This window comes from Propithecus coquereli, unplaced genomic scaffold, assembly GCF_000956105.1.
Source record: "Propithecus coquereli isolate 6110/MARCELLA unplaced genomic scaffold, Pcoq_1.0 Scaffold19, whole genome shotgun sequence".
In the NCBI taxonomy this organism is placed as follows: Eukaryota; Metazoa; Chordata; class Mammalia; order Primates; family Indriidae; genus Propithecus; species Propithecus coquereli.
In genome coordinates this window covers 8,454,941-8,475,147 of record NW_012143856.1, presented here as the reverse complement: position 1 = coordinate 8,475,147, position 20,207 = coordinate 8,454,941, and the positions used below count along the sequence as shown (strand labels likewise).

General features: G+C 37.6%; 1 protein-coding gene across 1 annotated transcript in view; it reads left to right on the top strand.

Annotated features, from left to right (window-relative positions):
• Nucleotides 1-20,207, top strand: part of MED12L (mediator complex subunit 12-like) — a 317,020-nt gene that overhangs the window by 291,692 nt on the left and 5,121 nt on the right. Inside the window, exons 39-42 of the mRNA XM_012642930.1 lie at nt 1,638-1,867; nt 3,459-3,615; nt 6,334-6,429; nt 18,953-19,034. Coding sequence (XP_012498384.1) covers nt 1,638-1,867; nt 3,459-3,615; nt 6,334-6,429; nt 18,953-19,034 — 565 coding nt within the window. The remainder of the gene's footprint in view (nt 1-1,637; nt 1,868-3,458; nt 3,616-6,333; nt 6,430-18,952; nt 19,035-20,207) is intronic.

The window sequence follows — 20,207 nt, the reverse complement described above, 5'->3', positions numbered from 1 at the left end:
AAAACATAAATAAATTCAAATGTTTGTATTAATGATGATGGTAGATATTGAATGCTTAACAATTCCAGAATTATTTCTTTTATGTATAAGGATGTAGTTTACGATTGAAATTGTCATATTCAAAGATAGCTTTTTTTTATGATAAATTGAATTTTATTGTAAATATTTTAACTAGGGTTGTCAGTGTAGTTAACATAAGTATTAATACACATCCCAACAGATTTATATATCAGTTTCTTAACTTCTTACCTAGACTGCTGGCTCAGAAGATGCAGTTATAAAGTCAGGAAATAACCATCTACTACTTTACTCTAAAATTAACTCAGAGATAGCTTTGATGAGGAATTATGGTAGAATAAGGTAATGGACCTTGGAATCAGACCTCGGCACAGTTCCTGACAACTTACTAGCTGTGTGGCATTGTCCAAGTTACTCTGAGCTTTGGTTTCTTTCTCTATAAAATAAAGATGAGGGCATGAGGATTTAAGACAACCTATGGAACTAGCATAACACCCAATACACACTAGATGCTCAACGAATGATATATTTGCCTTAATATAATGTGAATATTGAGCTGTTTTTCTAATAATTTTATTTCTTCATTCATATACTCATACTTTATCCCTCTCATAATTAGGAGCCCAGGGGTGTTGGCAAGATTGCTAGTTGGGGCTGGCAATTCATTCTCTGTCCACAACTGAAAGAAAAGCCAAGGTTGGCCTACACAGGCACTGAGCCCTTTTGCCTGAATCCATTCATGCTGCCTGCTGGAAATTCATTATACATTTCTCTGTCTTCCAAGTCAGAGGCATTAAACTACCTTAAAATGTGGTGCTCTGAGGATTTTAAGAGCAGTGTTCTCCTACTTTAATCAGCATTCTGTTCTATAGATTGTACCTAGTGATCCAAGAGAACCTCAGGTTTTTCTCAAGATTTAAAGAAATGGGTGCTTGTATGTTAATATCGAATAAGGAAATGAAGCATTCACATTATTGGTAAAGTGCTGAAATGGGCTATGGTCCGACCAGTACTAGTGTATTGAACAGTCACCAATTGCACCCTTCCTGGTTAAGTTGTTGTAGGGTGTGGTTTCTTTTTTGGTGGGGAGGGTTGTTAGTTTTTTTGCAACTAGTTAGTTACTACAGACATATTCATGAGACACAGGTAAAGTCACATATTTGGAAAATGTACTCTATTATTTTAATTCAGATTGAGCATGAGTAGCTTTTCTGACTAATTTTGGAAATGATATTCATGATACTTGGAATCTGTTGAACATTGGTATCATCCGTCCCTTGAAGGTGTGGATGCTTGCCTGATCATTTCTATACAGAAACATGCTCTTTTTTCGAAGTAAGCAGCTGATCTTAAAAGCCAGTTTAACCAAATGAAGATCAGTTTTTTTTTAAACTGAAATGTCTGGTGAATCATTATACAACCAGTTCATTCTATGGCTTTTCTGGCTGGACTCCCTGCCTGCAAAGTAGTCCTGCTTGAAGTTTGAGTCATGAGAGTCTTTGAAAACAGTGAATTTTGGGGAGGTCCTTATGGGTTTGTTTTTGCCCCATTTATCTTAGTGATAGGAAAGATGGGCGGCAAATGGAAACATTGACTTTTTCCTTTATGCCTACCTGCAGACCATGCCCCAGGGCTATACAATGTACGGAACCCAGATGCCTTTGCAGCAGACGGCGCAGCAGCAGGCTGGCAGTGTGGTCCTGTCTCCCAGCTATAATTCCAGAGCCTACTCAGCCACACATTCCAACCCTGCACTCATGGAAAGACTCAGACAGATCCAGCAGCAACCCAGTGGCTATGTTCAGCAGCAGGCCTCACCATATCTGCAGCCCTTGACTGGCTCTCAGAGGTGATATATGTAGGAATAATGATGGTGATAGTAAAAGTTCACATTCTTGGGTTTGTTATGCTTCTTCTAGGGCATGGTACTTTTTAATTGTTTTCATGAGCTTGCATATTTGCATTCTGTCATCTCATTTTTAGTAACATCTAGATAGAGGTTCAAAATAAGGAATACCCCATCTTGTTTATTTCGTTGAAGGCTCCTATAGTTTTGACTGACATCTTTCATGGCATGGGTATAGTATTTTTAGATGATACCACTATGTTAGCTCTAGTGTTCTTTTTTTTTCTAAGAGTGAAAACTCTTGTTGATTACTGTTAGCAATGCCTTACTAGAATTTATTGATCAGAGCCATAAAATTTATGATTTCAATACTAATTGTGCATTGTGTACACGAGAGTTTTGTCATAACTTAGTTCCTACCTTTTTCACCTCAGGGATAGTTGGCAAAACAAGATCATGATAGACTCTTCAGTTCTTATTTTAATTAGAACCCTTAGACATAAGGGTATAATTGCACTGTCCATTATTGTAGCTGTCAACCACATGTGGCTGTTTAATTAAAATTAAATTAAGAATTTAACTCCTCAATCACACTAGCCACATTTCAAGTGTTCAATAGCCAAATGTGGTCAGCTTTGAGGGTGTGGGACCTGTGCAGTCACACAGAGCACTGTGTTTAGAAGGGCCCCGTGTTTTAAAAGGCCTCATGCTTAGTTTAATGCTCTGTAGTTTCCCTCTTGAAATTCTTACTTATTTTTGATTCGGGAGCTCTGCATTTTTGTTTGAGACTGATACCCCAAAATTATTTAGCTGGTCCTGGTGGTTAGTAGCTATCTTATTGGATAGTGCAGATAGAAAACATTGCAATCATCATAAAAAGTGCTAATGGATAATATTGCCTAGAACAATTAGGTATCATATAAAATTTTGCTGTGGTGAATAGCAGCGTAGCTCCTGTGTGATACCATCAATGCGGGCACATCAACTCCAAGTAACCACTCTTTGAAAAGTTGGCAAAGTTGATGGTAGCACATTTGAGAAAATAAATTAATCTGGAAAACATGCATGTATTTACTATTTCTATAATAAGTGGCAGCATAGCATAGCCCGAGAACTTCAACTTCCGAGCCCAGTAGTTCTGGGTTGAAATCCCACCTGTGCCGTTTGCTGTTTGAGTAACCTTGGCGAGTTTCTTCTGTAGCTCTGTTTTCTCATTTTTAAAGTGAGAATAATAAGACTACTGACCTCAAAAGGCTCCTGTGGGAAGTAAGTGGAATAACACATTTCAGACCTTTAGCACAGTGCCTGCTCCAAAGTAAATGTTCAATTAATGTCACTTATTATTAAAAACTTAATTTTTTTAAAAGTAATTTATACACAATTGTAGTTTTACTTTAAGTAGTGTGCTTGCTGTCCTTTTTCAGGTGGTCACATCTATTATTTTAACCACTGGCCTTTAATCTATTTGAATTGTGCAAGGGATTATTGAACAATTATTGTTTCTTTGTGAGTATGTGTAATGTGCCAGTTGGCACTGATTAAACATTTGACATTATATGTGGGCCTGAAAACATGTTGTATTATTCTTTGCCAGACTGAACCATCAGGCTCTACAGCAGAGCCCTCTGGTAGGCGCAGGAATCGATGCTGTGCTGACTTCTGCACATCCAAACCTTCCCTCAGTGTCCCTTCCTCAGGACCCAATGAGGCCCAGACAGCCACAAGTTCGACAGCAGCAAAGACTCCTCCAGGTATGAAGCAGGGAGATGAAGGCAATGCCATCACCCTTCAGATAGTGCAAATATGCAGCAGTCATAAGACATGAAAGACACTTTAGCCTTTAATTGCCAAGTTCCAAGGAGCCATGTGTATTGGACATTAGGAGCTAAACTGGTATGATTTGGTTCCAGCTTGGTAAGAGTTTCCCTTCTGCTGTGTGTCTACCTGGTCATGGACAGGAGACTACATTTTGCAGCGTCCTTCCCATTTCACAAAGATTTTAGGGGGTAGATGGATGCCTTTATTTTAATAGTGTAAGCCTCAGCTTACCCAGTCTCTGTTTAAGGGCCATGCAATTTGAATGCAAAGTTTCATATATGTGGGGAAAAAAATTGAGCTATCCCAAGCTTTCATCAGATGCCTAGAGAGCTCTGCAGTCCAAAAAAGTTTATGTAATACCTCTGGTTTGATTAGGCTGTGCAATTGGAAGAACATAGAATATTTCAAAGGGATATTTAATCTGGTCTCTGTTAGAATCCAGAGAACTATCATTCATTTATTGATGTTTGACACATTGTTGCTTCTAACTTCCTTTTTAAAATATATAGGCCATTATGTTTACCTGTGCCATTTGTCTTTATTATTAACAAACTTGTCCTGTCTTATTGGTTTTGAGATCCTTAATGAGACTGTAGAGTGAGCTCCAATCAGCAATCCTACTTGAGATGTTCTTTTATGTACTACTAAGGAAAAAAAAAAAAACACGAAAAATGGGGAGTCTCATAGAGCTGGAATGCCCAAGGGCTATACTCTTGGTGTGACTTCAATAAGAAATAAACCCACCATGCAGAATGGGACAGCAAAGTAGCTTGCATATCTCAACCTTGCAACTAGATGGAAGGGAGAAAAAAAATCTCCCCTGAGAATTTGAACTACAGGCTCAGTGGGTTTGAGGTCTGAATTCAGATCCACAAAATTCTGGTTGGTAGTGCACCCAGGTGACAGGCAGAAGCCAACACAAATCCTCAATAGAACTGGGTTTCACAATTATAAGATGCCACTAATCGTAATATCATTAGTTGCATCCCAATTTTTGACCTGTTAAACTGTAAAAAATAAAACAAAAAGCTGCATCACAAAATTGATAATGTATGATAACTGGTTTGGGGGAGTGTGGCCTACAGATGGCCAATCCTAAACCTTACATAGATGTTATCTCCAAGATGATAAAAAATCTTCTAATCCTCAATTTGGTCATGTAAATAATTGAAATACCTACCTCTCAAATGTGTAATGAGGGTTTATAATCCTCACAAGGATTATATAATCCATGTGAGAAAATTCAAGTAATGTACTAGTTTGATAAGTTACTATTAACATTACCATTAATAATATTAATATTCACAGTAATACTTCCTTAAATCATTATTTTTTCCCCAAATTCTGAGGATATGTTTCAGAATCTTTTAGGACTGATAATTTATATTTTACCCTGTTTTAAAATTTCTCATTTCCAAATCACTGAAGAAAGTTACTGTGTTATTTACTTGTCACTTCTTATCTTACATTGGTGTTTTTCAAGGCTGTATATATGGAAAACCTTTTCTTATTGGGTAATATGTACTTTTATCCCAATTACCATAATATATCCTTCTGGTAATTTTTTTCATCACCAACACATTCCCTAGAGATACAGAAAAGTGATTTGCCCCTGCATCTGGATTACACATATTCCTTTTTTTGGTGATTGGCTACCGCCAAAAGCAAAAAGTTAGTAACTGTGAAGTTGGGTTAATTTTTCTTGGCAGAGTTCCCAGAGAGCCAAATGGAAAGTTGGCTTCATATTGCAATCACTGTGTTTTGGGCCTAACTTGCATTGTTTATGTTAAGAGTGACCCTGCCCAGACCTCTGCTAGGATTCAGTATCCTTGAGCATTGTCACTAGTGAGAAATGCCATATGGCAATAGCTATGTATTACTTTGCTCTGAAGAAGACAGATAACTTGGGGGATAGTAAGCAAACCAAGCTGGAAAAATGCAAAGGGTGAAAAAAATGTCTAGGCCGTCATCATCAGGATGAAGTTGTTTGGGTGGAGGAAACTTTAAAGGTCATTGAGACGAAACAACTAGTTACTAGTAATATTTTCCTCTCCTCTCCCACATGGTTAGTGTCTAGTCTATATTTCTTCTGTGACTTGGAAGCGTTTTCTAAGAGCTTTGTATTTGAGCCAATCCTGTCACTGACACGATTCCTGATTTTATGCTGGTAATTTATGCCAAAACTTCTGACAGTAGCTAGTCTACATCTTCCTTTAAAAAAAAATCTAATGTACAAGAATTCTTCCAGATGTCACAGGCAATGAAAAGATAACCACTGAGCAGTCCTCGTCTAACCTGGTAGTATAAGATAGGATGAAACATGTGGAAAGGCGACTGACAGGAAAGGAGATAAAACTGCATGCACAAAGGATGGCCCCCAACAGAGTAAGGTGGTACAAACAGCGAACATTGACTGCCGGAGGAGGAGATCCTTGGGGTTGGGGTGGTCCAAGAAGGCTTCATGGAGGAGCAGATTTAGGCCTTGCCCTCGAAGGATGAATGAGGTTTGGCAAGGTAAAGATGTAGAAGGCAGGTGTGTATTATTTTTGCTAGACCAGAATAATTAGATAAAAAGTATGTGGGGGAAGGAGACTCAGAAATGATGTCACCCCCTTCCCTTTAAGTGTATAATCCTTTTTCTTTCCTTCCAGATGCAGCAGCCGCAGCAGCCCCCTCAGCCCCAGCAGTCCTCACAGCCCCAGAGTCAGACCCTTGGTCTTCAAGCAATGCAGCCCCAGCAGCCTTTGGTAAGGCCTGTTGTTTTGGTACCAGCCATGTGGGTTTCTTCTTTGAAGGCAGGTTGCATTCTTCACGGTCGTTGAGATGGTGAAGAATGGAAATAGCCACACCATAGCAGTTTCCCTAGAACTTTATCAGCGTTTTGTTATTCTTATAGTTGGTACATTTGTTTTCACACAAAGGTACAAATAAATATGTCGGGTTCAGTAGGTTATTACCATTTTTCCTCTTCAGATTTTTTAAACTGTTCCATAGACTAAAATTTTTTCATACATTTTGATGACTTTTTGAGGCTTTAAGTCTTTTTCCTAACCAATGTTAAAATGATGATTTACTATATATATTTAGAAGATTATATTACTGTACTTTGATTTTTACTATAATCTCAAAAACTGTGGGAGTGCTTTCTAAAATATTATCTTCACAGATGTGAAAGAAACTGTTTTTTCAGCCAGTTAGCATTAGCTGCAAGAATTTTCATGTAACTCATAATCGTACAGTTCACTTCTCTAGCTTCATAAATCAAAGTTGGAAATGTCACATGCATAGCATCAAAGTTTTCTAAACCTCAGTAATTCACAACAGTCTTTACTTTTGCAATGCCATATCCCTGTTTTATTATTTACTTACTATTTTTCTTTAAATTGCCTTCATTTTATATTCACTTAAATAAATAAATTTTTAAAAGAAGCATTTTACCACTACCATCAATGATCGCATCACTTGCTGCATATTGTAAAAAGAATTGAGACGAGAATCTCCATTAACTAAGCGATCTGAGTTGTGCAAATGAGTCCTACCTAAGAGGAGCTGGCTTACTGTCCTTGTCTCACACTTTGGGAAACACTGGTGCAGACTGTCCTCAGTGCAGGATTTGAAAGATGGATGGCTTCACAACTTGTAGTACAGAAGGAAAAACGTGGCAGAGCAATGTACATTAGCAGGGATCAGAGTAGAGTTAGATGGTTACACGACTGTGCCCAAATAGGACTGAACAGAACATGGTCAACTGGAATAGGGCATCTCTAGTAAATTTAACAAGCCTCTGCTTTGGCCAGTTTGATCTCTGTTTTTTTTTTAGATTCCTTATCATGGATCTGATTTTTTTAGTTCTGATTTTTTTTTTTTTATGTGCTCATGATATTTATTGCAATCCACTTCAAAAATCCTTTTTAAAGTATAGGCAGTATGTAAACATTCATTGACTGTCTACTTCTTATCAGATGTATGTTAGCAGAAATTAGCTATTATTTATAAATGTTATAGAAGGGACTCCTTTGAGTGGGATACTGCTGACTAACGTCCCAAGTTGCAAGAATAGTATAATACAGAGAATTGTCGTAAACCCTTTACCCATATTGCTGATTATTAACATTGTGCCACATTTGCTTTATTATTCTACACACATACACACACACACACACACACACACACACGGTACCCCCTTCCTTTCCTGATCTATGCATATGAGTACGTCACAGACATGTGCCCCTTTATTCCTAAATACTTCAATTTGTTTTTTCCAAGAACAAAGATATTCTCTTACAAAAACTGGGTATAATTATTAAAATCAGGAAATTTAACATTGATACAACACTATATAAATCTTTTGCAAATCATGCCAAGTGCAACTCTGATGTCCTTTATTGCATTGCGGTGTAATGTTTTTTCCTCCCCTGGTTCACTGTCATCACACTTTGCATTTAGTTTTCATGTCTCGTTACTCACCTTTAATATTTATTAATTCCAAAGCTGCCTTTTATTGTCTTCATGACGTTGACATTTTTAAGGTGTGTAGGATATTTATTTTATAGAATGTTACTCGATTCGATTCATCTGCTTAGATTAATCATGATTAGATTTAGATTATGCATTTTTGGCAAGAATCTCAGAGAAGTGCTTTTGTGCCCTTCTCAGTGTATTGCATTAGGATATACATTATTGGTGATATTACTTTAATCCCTTTGTGTAGGTGGTATATGGTAGATCTCTCCACTGTAAAGTGATTTTCCCTTTGTAATTAATAAATTGTAGGAATAGTTTGATATAACCTAATTGCCTTACTACTCATCATACTTTTAATGTTAGCATCTGTTAAATTATTCTTGCCTAAATCCACTTTTACAATGAAAGTGGAAAAATGTTGATTTTCTATTATTTTTCTACATTTAGCAGTTGGTATTCTATTTTAAGGAAGAGCTTTCCCTTCTTCCCCATTTATCTATCTGTCTCTAAGTTATGCTTTAAATATGAATTCTAACATTTGACTCTGATTTTAAAATATGCAGCTTTTATTGAAGAGTTTAAATTCTCTCTCCAAATTTACCCAGTATTTTGTTGTTATACATGGCATCAGTTAGATTAAGTTTGGCGATTTAAAAATTCACTTTCCACTAGATATATTATTATATCAGGCAGTACAAAAGCTTAAAGTAGCCTCACTCTTTTGTTTCTGTATACAACAAAACATTCTGGTGGTATTTTGACAGAAATCCAAAAAATAAATAACATCTACAAATTATGTCATACTGAGTGTTTGGATATTTGATGCTGACCTGGCAAATCCTTAGCCTCTTTTTTTTTTTTTTAATTCAAAACAAAGACTTCTCATGCTGTAATGCTCATGTTAGCAATAGGATTATGTAAAGAATTGGTGGAAAATAAACAATCATATAATTTATACCTTGTTTGAAATTTAATGCAAATTCTTAAATGGTCACTTGGCTACTAAGTTGAAAGGAACCCAATAATTGAGAATTATAACTTCTTTGGCTAGCTGTTGCTAGTATGGAAATGGTTGCATAATACCTACTTTAAAAAAAAAGGAAACTTTAAATATAGGACTACTTCAGTTCCTGTTGAATATATGACAGTATGGTACTGTATAATTTTTAGCTTTTTAAACTTTTGAGTCAGATATGTCAATAAACTTATATATGAAATATGCATGATATATGGCTCACAAATAAGAATCTCTGTGTTTAATCTATATATTTTAATTTATTTATATTTAATCTATACATTTTTTTCCTGTGGAAAATCTATATATTTAATCACATAGATATATAGTTGCCATCCTGAGACTATGTGAGTTTTACTTTTCAAAAGTGTTGGCTTTCATTTGTCAGCATATATCCTTACTAAATAGTTAATAATTTCAACAAAAAGCTTGGAATAGATTGACTCTGCAATTAAGCAAACATTAACAGGATCTTTCCTATTAGTCTTTCTCTTTGGCCTTTCATCCGTCTGTTACTAGACATTATTTTAGTTGGTTTATACTGTAATATATAGGGCATATCTAAAATAGTTATTAAGGGTATAAAATTAGTTTTATTCCTAGATTCTCCTAGAGAGTCGTGATGCATAAACTTAAGTGGATATCAATATGAGGTGCCCATAATGTAATAATTACTTTTTGTGTACAGTAAAAAAAATAATTGATTTCATTATGAAGTTATCTGTATGGTACTAGAGCAGAAATTGTCTTTAAACTTCTTAGTTATCATTTGAAGCAGAGATCAGCTTATGCAGAATTGATACTCTATCTAACTGATCCACTGGAATGAAGGCATATCTAATATAAGGGAATTTAATATATTTCTACTCATCTAATAGTTTCATAAAGATTCAATAAGTTTATTGTATCTAAAGACTATGCATCAGATTTATTCAATATTTCTAAGGCAATATTGAAGTTTTTTAAGAGATGTAATAGATTCCATTTTACTCACTAGCTTAAAATACTGCCATCCCAGGGATTGAGTAGGTTAGTCAGAACATGGCACATGATATTTTTTTCCCCCATTGCATTCATGGGAAAGGAATTCCAGAGAAACAAACCCCTTCATTCATAGCAGTTTTAATGGATAGTAAAATTCACAGTAGGCTTTATGTGGCCTTTTTATTTTTTTAAGCTAAGGCTTTAAAACCTACCTTGAGAAGCACAATGTCTTATTTTTATATTTAAAGCACTATATTTTAGTACTCTAAGCAGCAAAGACAAGTATATATTTTATTTTTATGTATAAATACATATTTATATATAAATATACATGTATATACATACATACACATATATGCATATTTATGTGTATATATGTGTGCGTGTCTATACACACACACACACACACACACAGAGATGGGCTAGGAAATTTAAAATATTTTGAAAATTTAAAATGTTTAGACTTGAAATGTTAGGTTGAGAATTAGAAGTTATAGGGATGATCAGTGATATTGGAGTTTTTCATTGTCGTGATTCTTTTTTTAGCATAAGTTTATTTAACATACTTTTGTACATACACTTTTTAGATTACTAATATAGTCCACATGTTTGTAATTTTAAACAACTTGAAGTCAATCTGTTGTATTGTTCTGTCATCATTTGGTTAACCACACCACTCATCGTTAAATGTTTTGGCTATTTCCAATTTCAAAAATAGTGGTGTGAGGGATATTTTGATATGGACGCTGTTTCTCTTTTTTAGTCTTCTCATGATATAAGAAAATAGAAGTATAAGAAAAAAGTTATCTTTAATTGTATAGAACAGCAATAGCAATATTAAGAAAAAATTTGTATTTACTTTTATCTTTTGGTATTTTTCCTTATTAGTTCAAAAATAGTGGTGTGAGGGATATTTTGATATGGACGCTGTTTCTCTTTTTTAGTCTTCTCATGATATAAGAAAATAGAAGTATAATAAAAAAGTTATCTTTAATTGTATAGAACAGCAATAGCAATATTAAGAAAAAATTTGTATTTACTTTTATCTTTTGGTATTTTTCCTTATTAGTTCCACTAAGATATGTGTATTGTAAATATATTTATTATAAACATCTCTAGCAGATCCGATTCTTGATACTAGCCAGTGTTCTCCATTCTTTGTTTCTTTGCTGGAGAAGAGGGTGGTAAGCTGGCTTTTGAAGAGAAGTGACCTCTGCCTCATTTGGGGCTCTGATTCATGTGTGTCAAAGCAGAAGTGGTAACGGTAACACAGCCACCACCCTCTCCATAACTTGCCTGCCGCTGTCTGGCGACATTCACAGTTGAATTCAGCAAGTGCTTACTTAGAGTGTGCAGTAGAGACCAGCACCCTGCCACATGTTACAAAGCATGCCAATGAAGTACCAAACACATTTCCTGCCACTAGAGGGCACTTAGCATCGTAGGAAACGATTGAATGGCGGCACTGTACAAGGAAAGTAGTGTGCAGTTACTGGATTTTTGTTGCAAGTGCTAGAGAGGTTACATTAGTTTGCTAGGACTGCTGTAACAAAATATACAAACTGAGTGTCTTCAGCATCAGCAATTTATTGTCTCACAGTTCTGGAGGCCAGAAGTCCAAGACCCAAGGGGTCAGCAGGACTGATTCCTTTGAGGGCTGTGAGGGAGAATCTGTTCCATGCCTCTCCCCTATCTTCTGGTGGCTGCTGGCCATCTTTGGCATTCCTAGACTTGGGAAAGCACCACACCAAGCTCTGCCTTCACCTTCACGTGGCATTCTCACTGTACGCATGTATTAATATGTCCAAATTTCCTTGTCCTGTAAGGACACCAGTCGTGTTGGATTAGGTCCCATCCTACTGCAGTGAGACCTCATCTCAACTTAACTGACTGTATCTGCAATGACTCTATTTCAAATGAGGTCACATTCTGAGGTACTGGGGGTCAGGACTCCAACATATCTTTTTAGGGGGGCACGGTTTGACCCGTAACAGAGGTCAGAAGGTAAGAAAAGATTGGGAAGCCTTGATATGGAGACGGTTGAATGCGGCAGACCTTGAAAGGCAGAAGGATTTGATTCATTGGTTTTTGACCATTTCCTTGTTGACAGCATCAGCTGGAACGTGTGGGACAATGATCACCAACTGCCACATAGGCAGGTCGTTTTTGGCTATAAAAGGGGACTTATTAATAAAACTGCTAAAAAGTTATAAACTTATAAGAAGTGACTTATAAAACTGACTTAAGACAAATTAGCACTTCTTCAAAATATGTTGTCAGAAAACAGAACTTTTCTCTGGAAAGAGCAAGAAAGACTAAGAAGAGCCCATGTTTACAAATTAAATCTGGTGCCGGCTTAATATCAATCCCTGTGTTGTCATTTGCTTACTTAAGTCACTTGTCTTCTGTGAATGAGAAACATCTGGAAATAAAGACATGTGTGCCTTTGCTGGGAAAATATATTTGGCATCTCTAGTTTTGGCCTAAATTATAATTCTTAACTTGAAAAATATCTTTAAAGCTTCTGTGTTGTCATAATTAAATTAACTCTTAACTAATTAACTCCTAACTAAATATGTTGACAGACAATCATCTTTTCTCTAAAGCTACTTCCAATTTTTAAGAAAATGTTTACACCATCCTGCTGTGTCATTTCCTTTCATCTTAAACTCGAGCTGCCTTGGTTTGGTGACCTGGAAAACATGCTAACAGAGAGCTTTAATAAGTTGGCTTTTTACTTTGACCGATCCTGTGTCAGTATTATATAATATTGAACATTTGCCTCTTAAAAATATGTATAATGGCAGCAATAGGTAAACAATTGCATTCACTTTGAGTCAGTGATGACATGTGAAACTGTCCTGTAGTCTTCCTCAAGAAATTCATTTGTTTCAGTTAGAGAAATTGATATTTTTTTCAGAATGCCTCTGGAATTTAGATATTATTCTCCTTTTCAAGTGGAAGAAAGTAGGTCCAGAGAATATTATTGAGCCACGTTGCCTTCCTTTGCATGAATTTGGTTTTTTTTTTTTCTTTCCTTTTTGAAGGGAAAGGGGAAGTAAAATTTACAGAACGATCTTGGGGAAGAAATCTCAGGAGATTTCTCTCAGCCAAAAGATCTGATGTAGTATTTTTTCTCACTGAAGTATGTGCAAATAAAATAAAAGACTGTGTGCAAGTTACTAATTACCTTGAAAATACACAGTAAATTCTCTGAAATACATCAGCTGCTAGTCCTCTCTCAGTGCCCCGCCCTGGGAGAGTGGAGATGTGGCTGAGTTTCTGCCCAAATTTTTTTTCGGGTGCTCAGTCAAGGGCCCCATGCTGTGGTCCATTCTGCTGAAGCTTGTGGAGATGAAAGGCCGTGGACTCTGTCGGTTGACAGTGCAGTTTTAAAATAAACATTGTTTTGCTGCTTTGTTCTTGTGCTCACTGATAGTGTGGTCACAGCAAGAGCTAGCAAGGACCTCACAGCTGTCATGAGGGCAGGCATGTGTATTACTCACTTTAGTGCCCCTGGAACCCAGAAAAGTGCCTGGATTTTGATAAATATTTGCCGAATGACTTATTTGTTGAATGTTATAGCAGTGCAAAAAATATTTATATCACACATTATCCATAAGAAAGGGAAAACACAATTCAGAAGGCAAGATGTCTAAATCATCTGAGCGTCAGTATGTCTGTTCATCACCAAGTAAGTCCTGGGCTGAAAGGGCAGGCTCAAGTTCTGAGTTAAATAAAGATTCAGTGACATTTATTTAAATAGAAATTACTAATTAGTCACACATTTTTGCCTTTGTAATGATTGAGCAGAAAAGGTAAATGTTCTTGAATAGATGTTTGTTGTCAAAAAAAGAATTTAGAGATCAGTCAAAATACATGAAAATACATCAAAATTTTTTTGAGGTTCAGCAGAGAACGGTGTTTCCTGGAGAGTGGTTACGGAACGTTGGTTAGTCATACCTGACTGACAGTACTGAGCTCTGTATCTTGTCTTGTGGTTGCAGCAGGGCATGGCACGGCTTCTGCCCCCAGGAAGCTGAAAATGCAGAACACTAGAGGGAGAAGCAGTTGTCACGTTATACCAGATGTTTGGCAATAGAGGCCACAGTACTAAGGATACAAGAGCAGCGATGCACTCTTTAAATGCCTGAGGGGGTAGGTGATAACTTGATCTGATCTTTGAGGGGTGAGTAGCTTTATAGGAGGATGTCGCTGGGATGAAGGGGGGAGGAAGTGTATTCTAGGAGGAGGGATTAACATCTGTGAAGACACAGAGGTGAGAGAGACCATGATCATCTGTATGGATGTAGGCCAGAAAAATCTTTTCCATATCGTTTATCACATTTGATTAGGGAAAATTAAACATACACAGATTGTGATTTTTTTAGGAGCTCTAGTAAACCTCAATGAGCATATTTATTGACCTGTTTTGGTAAATTAAAAGTTCCAACTCCCACCACACAGTGATGATTCTAGCCAAGTGTCTGAACCACCTGGAGGAACCATTTAAGAATCCAGATTTCTAGCACATTAGCTACAGAAATTCTAATTCAGGAAGTCTAGGGAGGAGTTAGTCCTAGGAGGGTAATTCTTTAAATATTTCACCCAATGTTTATGTGCTTCCTCAGCCACGTACAGGGTCTGTTTCTTTGCAGCAGTTCAGTTCTTTGAATTGAAATGCTCAGTAGTGAGGTTTCTGTGGGGGAGTTGATGTATCCCTCTGGGTACTCCAGAGCCCAGGGAAGTTGCATTTGTGGGGTCTCTTGGCCTGCCTGTGTTCATATATAGGTGAAAGCAAGTTAAAATTAGTATGAGGATGGCCTTGAGAAGAAACAGATGTGGTAAAAACTACCACTAAGAAGACTGTAGACTATAGACCTGTCCCATTGTGTCCTGGTCAGTTTAAGGAAGTTGGTCTCAAATTTCTTTGCCTCAGAATCCCTCCACATTCAAATATTATTGTGGACCCAAAGAGATTTTATAATATCCATCAATATTTACCATATTGGAAGTTAAAACAGAAATATTAAAAATATTTATTTAAAATAAGCTTAACAGAAATAATATGCTCTTATGAAAAATAGATATATTTTTCAAAATAAAAATGTTAATGAGAAGAATGACAATGTTTTCCATTTTTTAAAATTTGCTGTCTGGCTTAATAGAAGATATTCAATTTGTTGCAATATCACATGTTATGTAGGCTCTGGAAAACTGTACTGTACATTCATGAGAGAATGAGAGTAAAAAAAGCAAATAACGTCTCAGTTTGAAAATGGTTTCGACCTTGCAGATTACCTGATAGACTCCTGGGGACCTCTCCCAGGAGTCGCTGGATCCTACTTTGAAACCCTCTGACTATGCACTATCTCTTAAGGCCACTCAACAGAACACCTCCCACTCCCCAACACATACATGCACACACATGCATGAGCTTCCTGGTTACTGCCTAGACTCTGCAAAATGCAGAATCTGAAGAAATCACTGCAATGTTTTATTTTATGGAATACTCTATGCAAAGCAGGCTTTAAGTGGGGATAAAGCAGCTAAGTATTTATTGAATGAATAAATGTTATTTATACACTGTACCCCAATATGCTAATTAATCAGCTTAAACATCTTTGTAGCCAACAATTTAGAATCTGTAATTACTTCCAAAAGAGTTAATATTTGGGAGCTAATATTTCCAATTAAGGTTAGGCTTGGGGGTTGGGGTGGACCGGGAAAGGGGAAACATTCGTCAAAGGGTACAAAGTTTCTGTTAGACTGGAGGAATAAACTCTGGTGATCTATTGCACAGCGTGGTGACTATAATGTTTATTTCAAAATTGCTAAAAGAGTAGATTTAATGTTCTCATCACAAAGAAGTGACATGTAAGGTAATGGATATGTTAATTAGCCTGATTTGATCATTCCACAATACATACATATATCAAAACATTGCGTTGTACCCCATAAATGTATACAATTATTATTTGTCAGTTTTTAAAAACAGTATAGCACTGGATAGTAGTTAAGAATCTAGATCCAGAAAACTTAGTCTGAATCCCAGCCCCAGTACTTGGATTATGGACAAATCACTGAACCCCTCTGAGCCTCAGTTTTTTCATTTGTAAAATGAGAATAGTAGCAGTAAAGGTTCACAATCCATTATATTTGTTTCCAAACTCAAATGCCTCTGAAAATGGAAGACTTATTTATAATTCATTGAACAGCAAAATTTGGTGTGAACTCTTTTAGTGGCAAAAGCTGAGCTGAACAGACGTGAGGCTCGTTTCATTTATCCTACCTGATAATGACTATTTGTGTGCTACACTAAAGAAATTTAATATGTTTGATTATAGAATGCTGCCCTACATTTTGCTTGGTCTGTATATTATGAATGTTTTATAATAGACCATATATGTACTGAATTCCAAAACACATCTGTCCCAAAGATTTTAGATAAGAGATTAAAGATAGTTATTGCTGCATCAGGATTAAATGTGCTAATACATACATAGAACGTCTAGAACAGTACCTGGCATATAGTACAATATAAGGTTTTGTTAAATAAATAGGATAACTTTCCCAAATAAGTATAAAAATTTCCCAAATAAGAATTTAATAGAAAAGAAAGCACTTACTTTACTAACATTTCCACATAAATTTACTTTTTATTTTTTTTCTCTTGATTTGGACAGTAGAAACAAAATGGCAAGCTGCTGTTTCCCTAATTTGTATTGGGGAAAAAATAACATTGATGGAGGAAATAGTTCATCAGTTTTGTGCATCTTTCTTGTTATTAGGAAGTTTGTGGGAATTGAAGGCACTTCAGAGTTTTAGTGATTCCATACTGTGCACCTGTTGTGTGCCTGGCACTGCCGGATACTAGAGATGTATCAGTAGATACGCCTTAGTCTTTATCCTTTAGTCACTCATCGTGTAGTGGGAGAGAAACAGTTGAACCAGGTATCATGCCAAATACTCAGTTTTAAAAGAATCAACTTGGTATCACCCTCTAATTAGAATTGCCAGATCCAATACAGGACTCTTAAATTTGAATTTCAAGTTAGCCATAAATAACACTTAAAGTGTGTCCCAAATATGGCACAGGACATACTTATACTAAATGTAGTATTTGTCATGTGCAATATTTGGGATATACTTAGAACTGAAAAATTATTGTTTTTCTGACATTCACATTTAGCTGGGAATTCTGTGTTTTTATTTTCTAAATCTAGCAACCCCACTTATAGTCCTGGGCTACTCTCAGCCATATTGGCAAGCTCTGAGGAGGAGATAGATGTTGCACTCACACTGGGCAATTGAGGAGGTTTTGTTTTTTTTTTTTTTTAATAAAGACTATTGACAAAGGTATAGGCAGGGTGAAGGGAAACAGCTAGGGATGATGACACACACAGGGCTGGCAGCACTTGCTGCCCCTAGGCCCAGTGGGGGCAGAGGGTGAGGGGTGGGGGGGCCACCTGACCAGAACTGCGGCCTTCCCAGAGCCAGCAGAGACCCATCATGGAGGAAATTGGCAAAAACACAACAAAACTTTACTCTGCTCCCTCCCAGCCTTGCTCTGCTCCTGCCTTCCAGTCTCCTGGGAGTGCCCCCCTCCCCCCGCCCCCACACCTGGAAGCCAGAAGGCAGCCTGGTGTGCACGCACAGGGAGGGCAGGGGTTCTGCAGAGGCAAATGGGAAACAGCCGGCGCAGTTCTGATGTGCATGTGTCTGGTGTCAGAACACCACCTGTTTACAGCAGCAGCCAGCCCGGCAAGGGGAGGAGAGAGGGACAGTCTGAATTTTGAAGGTTAAGAAAAAAAAGGTAAATCAGCACCACCCCCAATGATGCTAATCAAAAGTAATTTTGCTTCTACCAGATACTGATTCTTTTTTCTCTCTCTCTCTTTGGAATAACCATCAAATTTCTTCTATCAACTTAATGGATAGAATCAGGGCACATGACACATAACACATCCCCTGTGTTGTGCTTCCATCCTGATTCTTCCTACAAACCTGCATTTGCACGATCCTGGGAATGAGTACGTTCTTAAAGGTTGTGCTCTGATGACTCACTGGCCTCACCCTGTCCCAGCCCAGGCCGCAATGTGCTGAGGGTGGGATTAGCTGATCTTTCTCCTCCATCAGGTGGGGAGAGCATAGTCTCAAAGGAGCCCTAGAACTAGGACACTGCTTCACCTCACCAGATTCTTTTCTCCCAGCCTGTTGCGCTTGATCAAATTCTCTGTCCAGAGAGCTTTCATTTTGTCAGCGAAATGGTTTCTGATATCGTGGTATTTATTAGCCAGCTAGTGAAGAGGTGATAAGGATTTTTCAACTGCTTGGCCACATCTGGAGTATGGACTCCTTCATCAGAGCTCTTCAAATAAATGCCAACTAACAACCTGGAGAGTGGGTTCCTGAATGGCACTTAAGATGTTTACCAACAGGGTGTAAATGAAAATTAGTTGACACACACAGGTCATGGCCCTTTTATCTTGAAGTATTTAAAAGTATGTTCCAGGCCGGGCGTGGTTGCTCATACCTATAATCCTAGCACTCTGAGAGGCCAAAGCAGGAGGATTGCTTGAGGTCACTAGTTTGAGACCAGCCTGAGCAAGAGCAAGACCCCAGTCTCTGCTAAAAAATAAATTAGCTGGGCAGCTAAAAATAGAAAAAATTAAGCAACAGAGCGAGACTCTGTCTCAAAAAAAAAAAAAAGTTCCAAATTATCTGACTTCAGGATTTAGTCTCTCTTCTTGTCTGTGATTGGCACCATGGGCTGATTTCCATCCTTTCTCCTGTCACAATTACAGTTTCCCAGGCAAGGCTTGCAGCAGACCCAGCAGCAGCAACAGACAGCCGCCTTGGTGCGGCAGCTTCAGAAACAGCTTTCTAGTAAGTACCCCTGTCTGTCACGGAACAGACGGCTCCCAGTAAATTAAAAGCAAGCAAAACACAAGTGGTGGCTCCCCCAAAATGGCACTGTCTTCCTCAGAACAATTTTCATAGTATTCAGTTTACTTCAGGGTATTTTTATTCTGTCTTGGTTTGGTTTTGGCTTGAATGTTTCTTTTCCTGGGAAAACCCTATTCTTTTCTTAAATTCAGGGAAGATATTTTTCTGTTGCTTCTATCAGAACCTGGGAATGTTTCTTTTCATTTTGGGGACCACTGTAGAACTGCAGGTGTCCTTTTTACAAAGCTGGAGGGTCCAAGGAACAACACAGCCAATGCCCTAATTACACAGATGCACGAGGTTACGTGGCCTCCCAAGGTCTTCAAATACAGGAAAGCCAGTGCTAGACAGTGGCTGCTCTTCCTGCTGCACCAGCCTATGCTTCCTGATAATGATTCAGAGAAATCAAAACCTGTAACACCACAGACAGCATGGCAAGGCAGTGTTTTCTCCCCAGTAGCCTTGCCTGCAGTGCTGGTATGATTTTTTTTTTTTTTTTTTTTTTAACCTGTGCTGCCTGTCTAGAGCATGTACCAATGGCCCATTTCATCATACCTCATCTCCATGCTGGCAGTGAGCTGCCATGAATCGAATCACCCCTGTGCTGGAGTCACGAGACAGGAAATTTTCTTAGAAATGGGAGCAAGCCCCCTATGATACAAAGAATATTGGCTTGGAGGTCAGGAGACCTAAATTCTGGTGCCAACTTGGCCACCATTATCTGGATCATGTAGTTTTTCCATTTGTGCATTGAAGAGTGAGACCTACAGTTCCCTCCAGGTCTCAGATTATGTGCTTCTGAGGTGCAGAGTAAAGACCAGTTTGTGCTGAAGGCAGTGGTGCAGGTCGGGTAGCCTGCTAATATTGTAAGGAAATAGGTCATTTAATGACTGAGGGGCAGCTTGGTTTTAGTGTCAGTTTTCTGCCTGGCTGCTGTGCATGTTGATTTTCTGGCAGAGGGAACACCCTTCCTATACCTCGATGTCCCTACCAGTGCATACCCAAGATCTTTGTTTCTTCTTTAAAACTATTTCCCTCTTATGGCCTCATTTAATTTCAGTTAAATCAGTCTTCTTTTTAGGTACCATTTAATAGGCATAGCCTACTAAACAA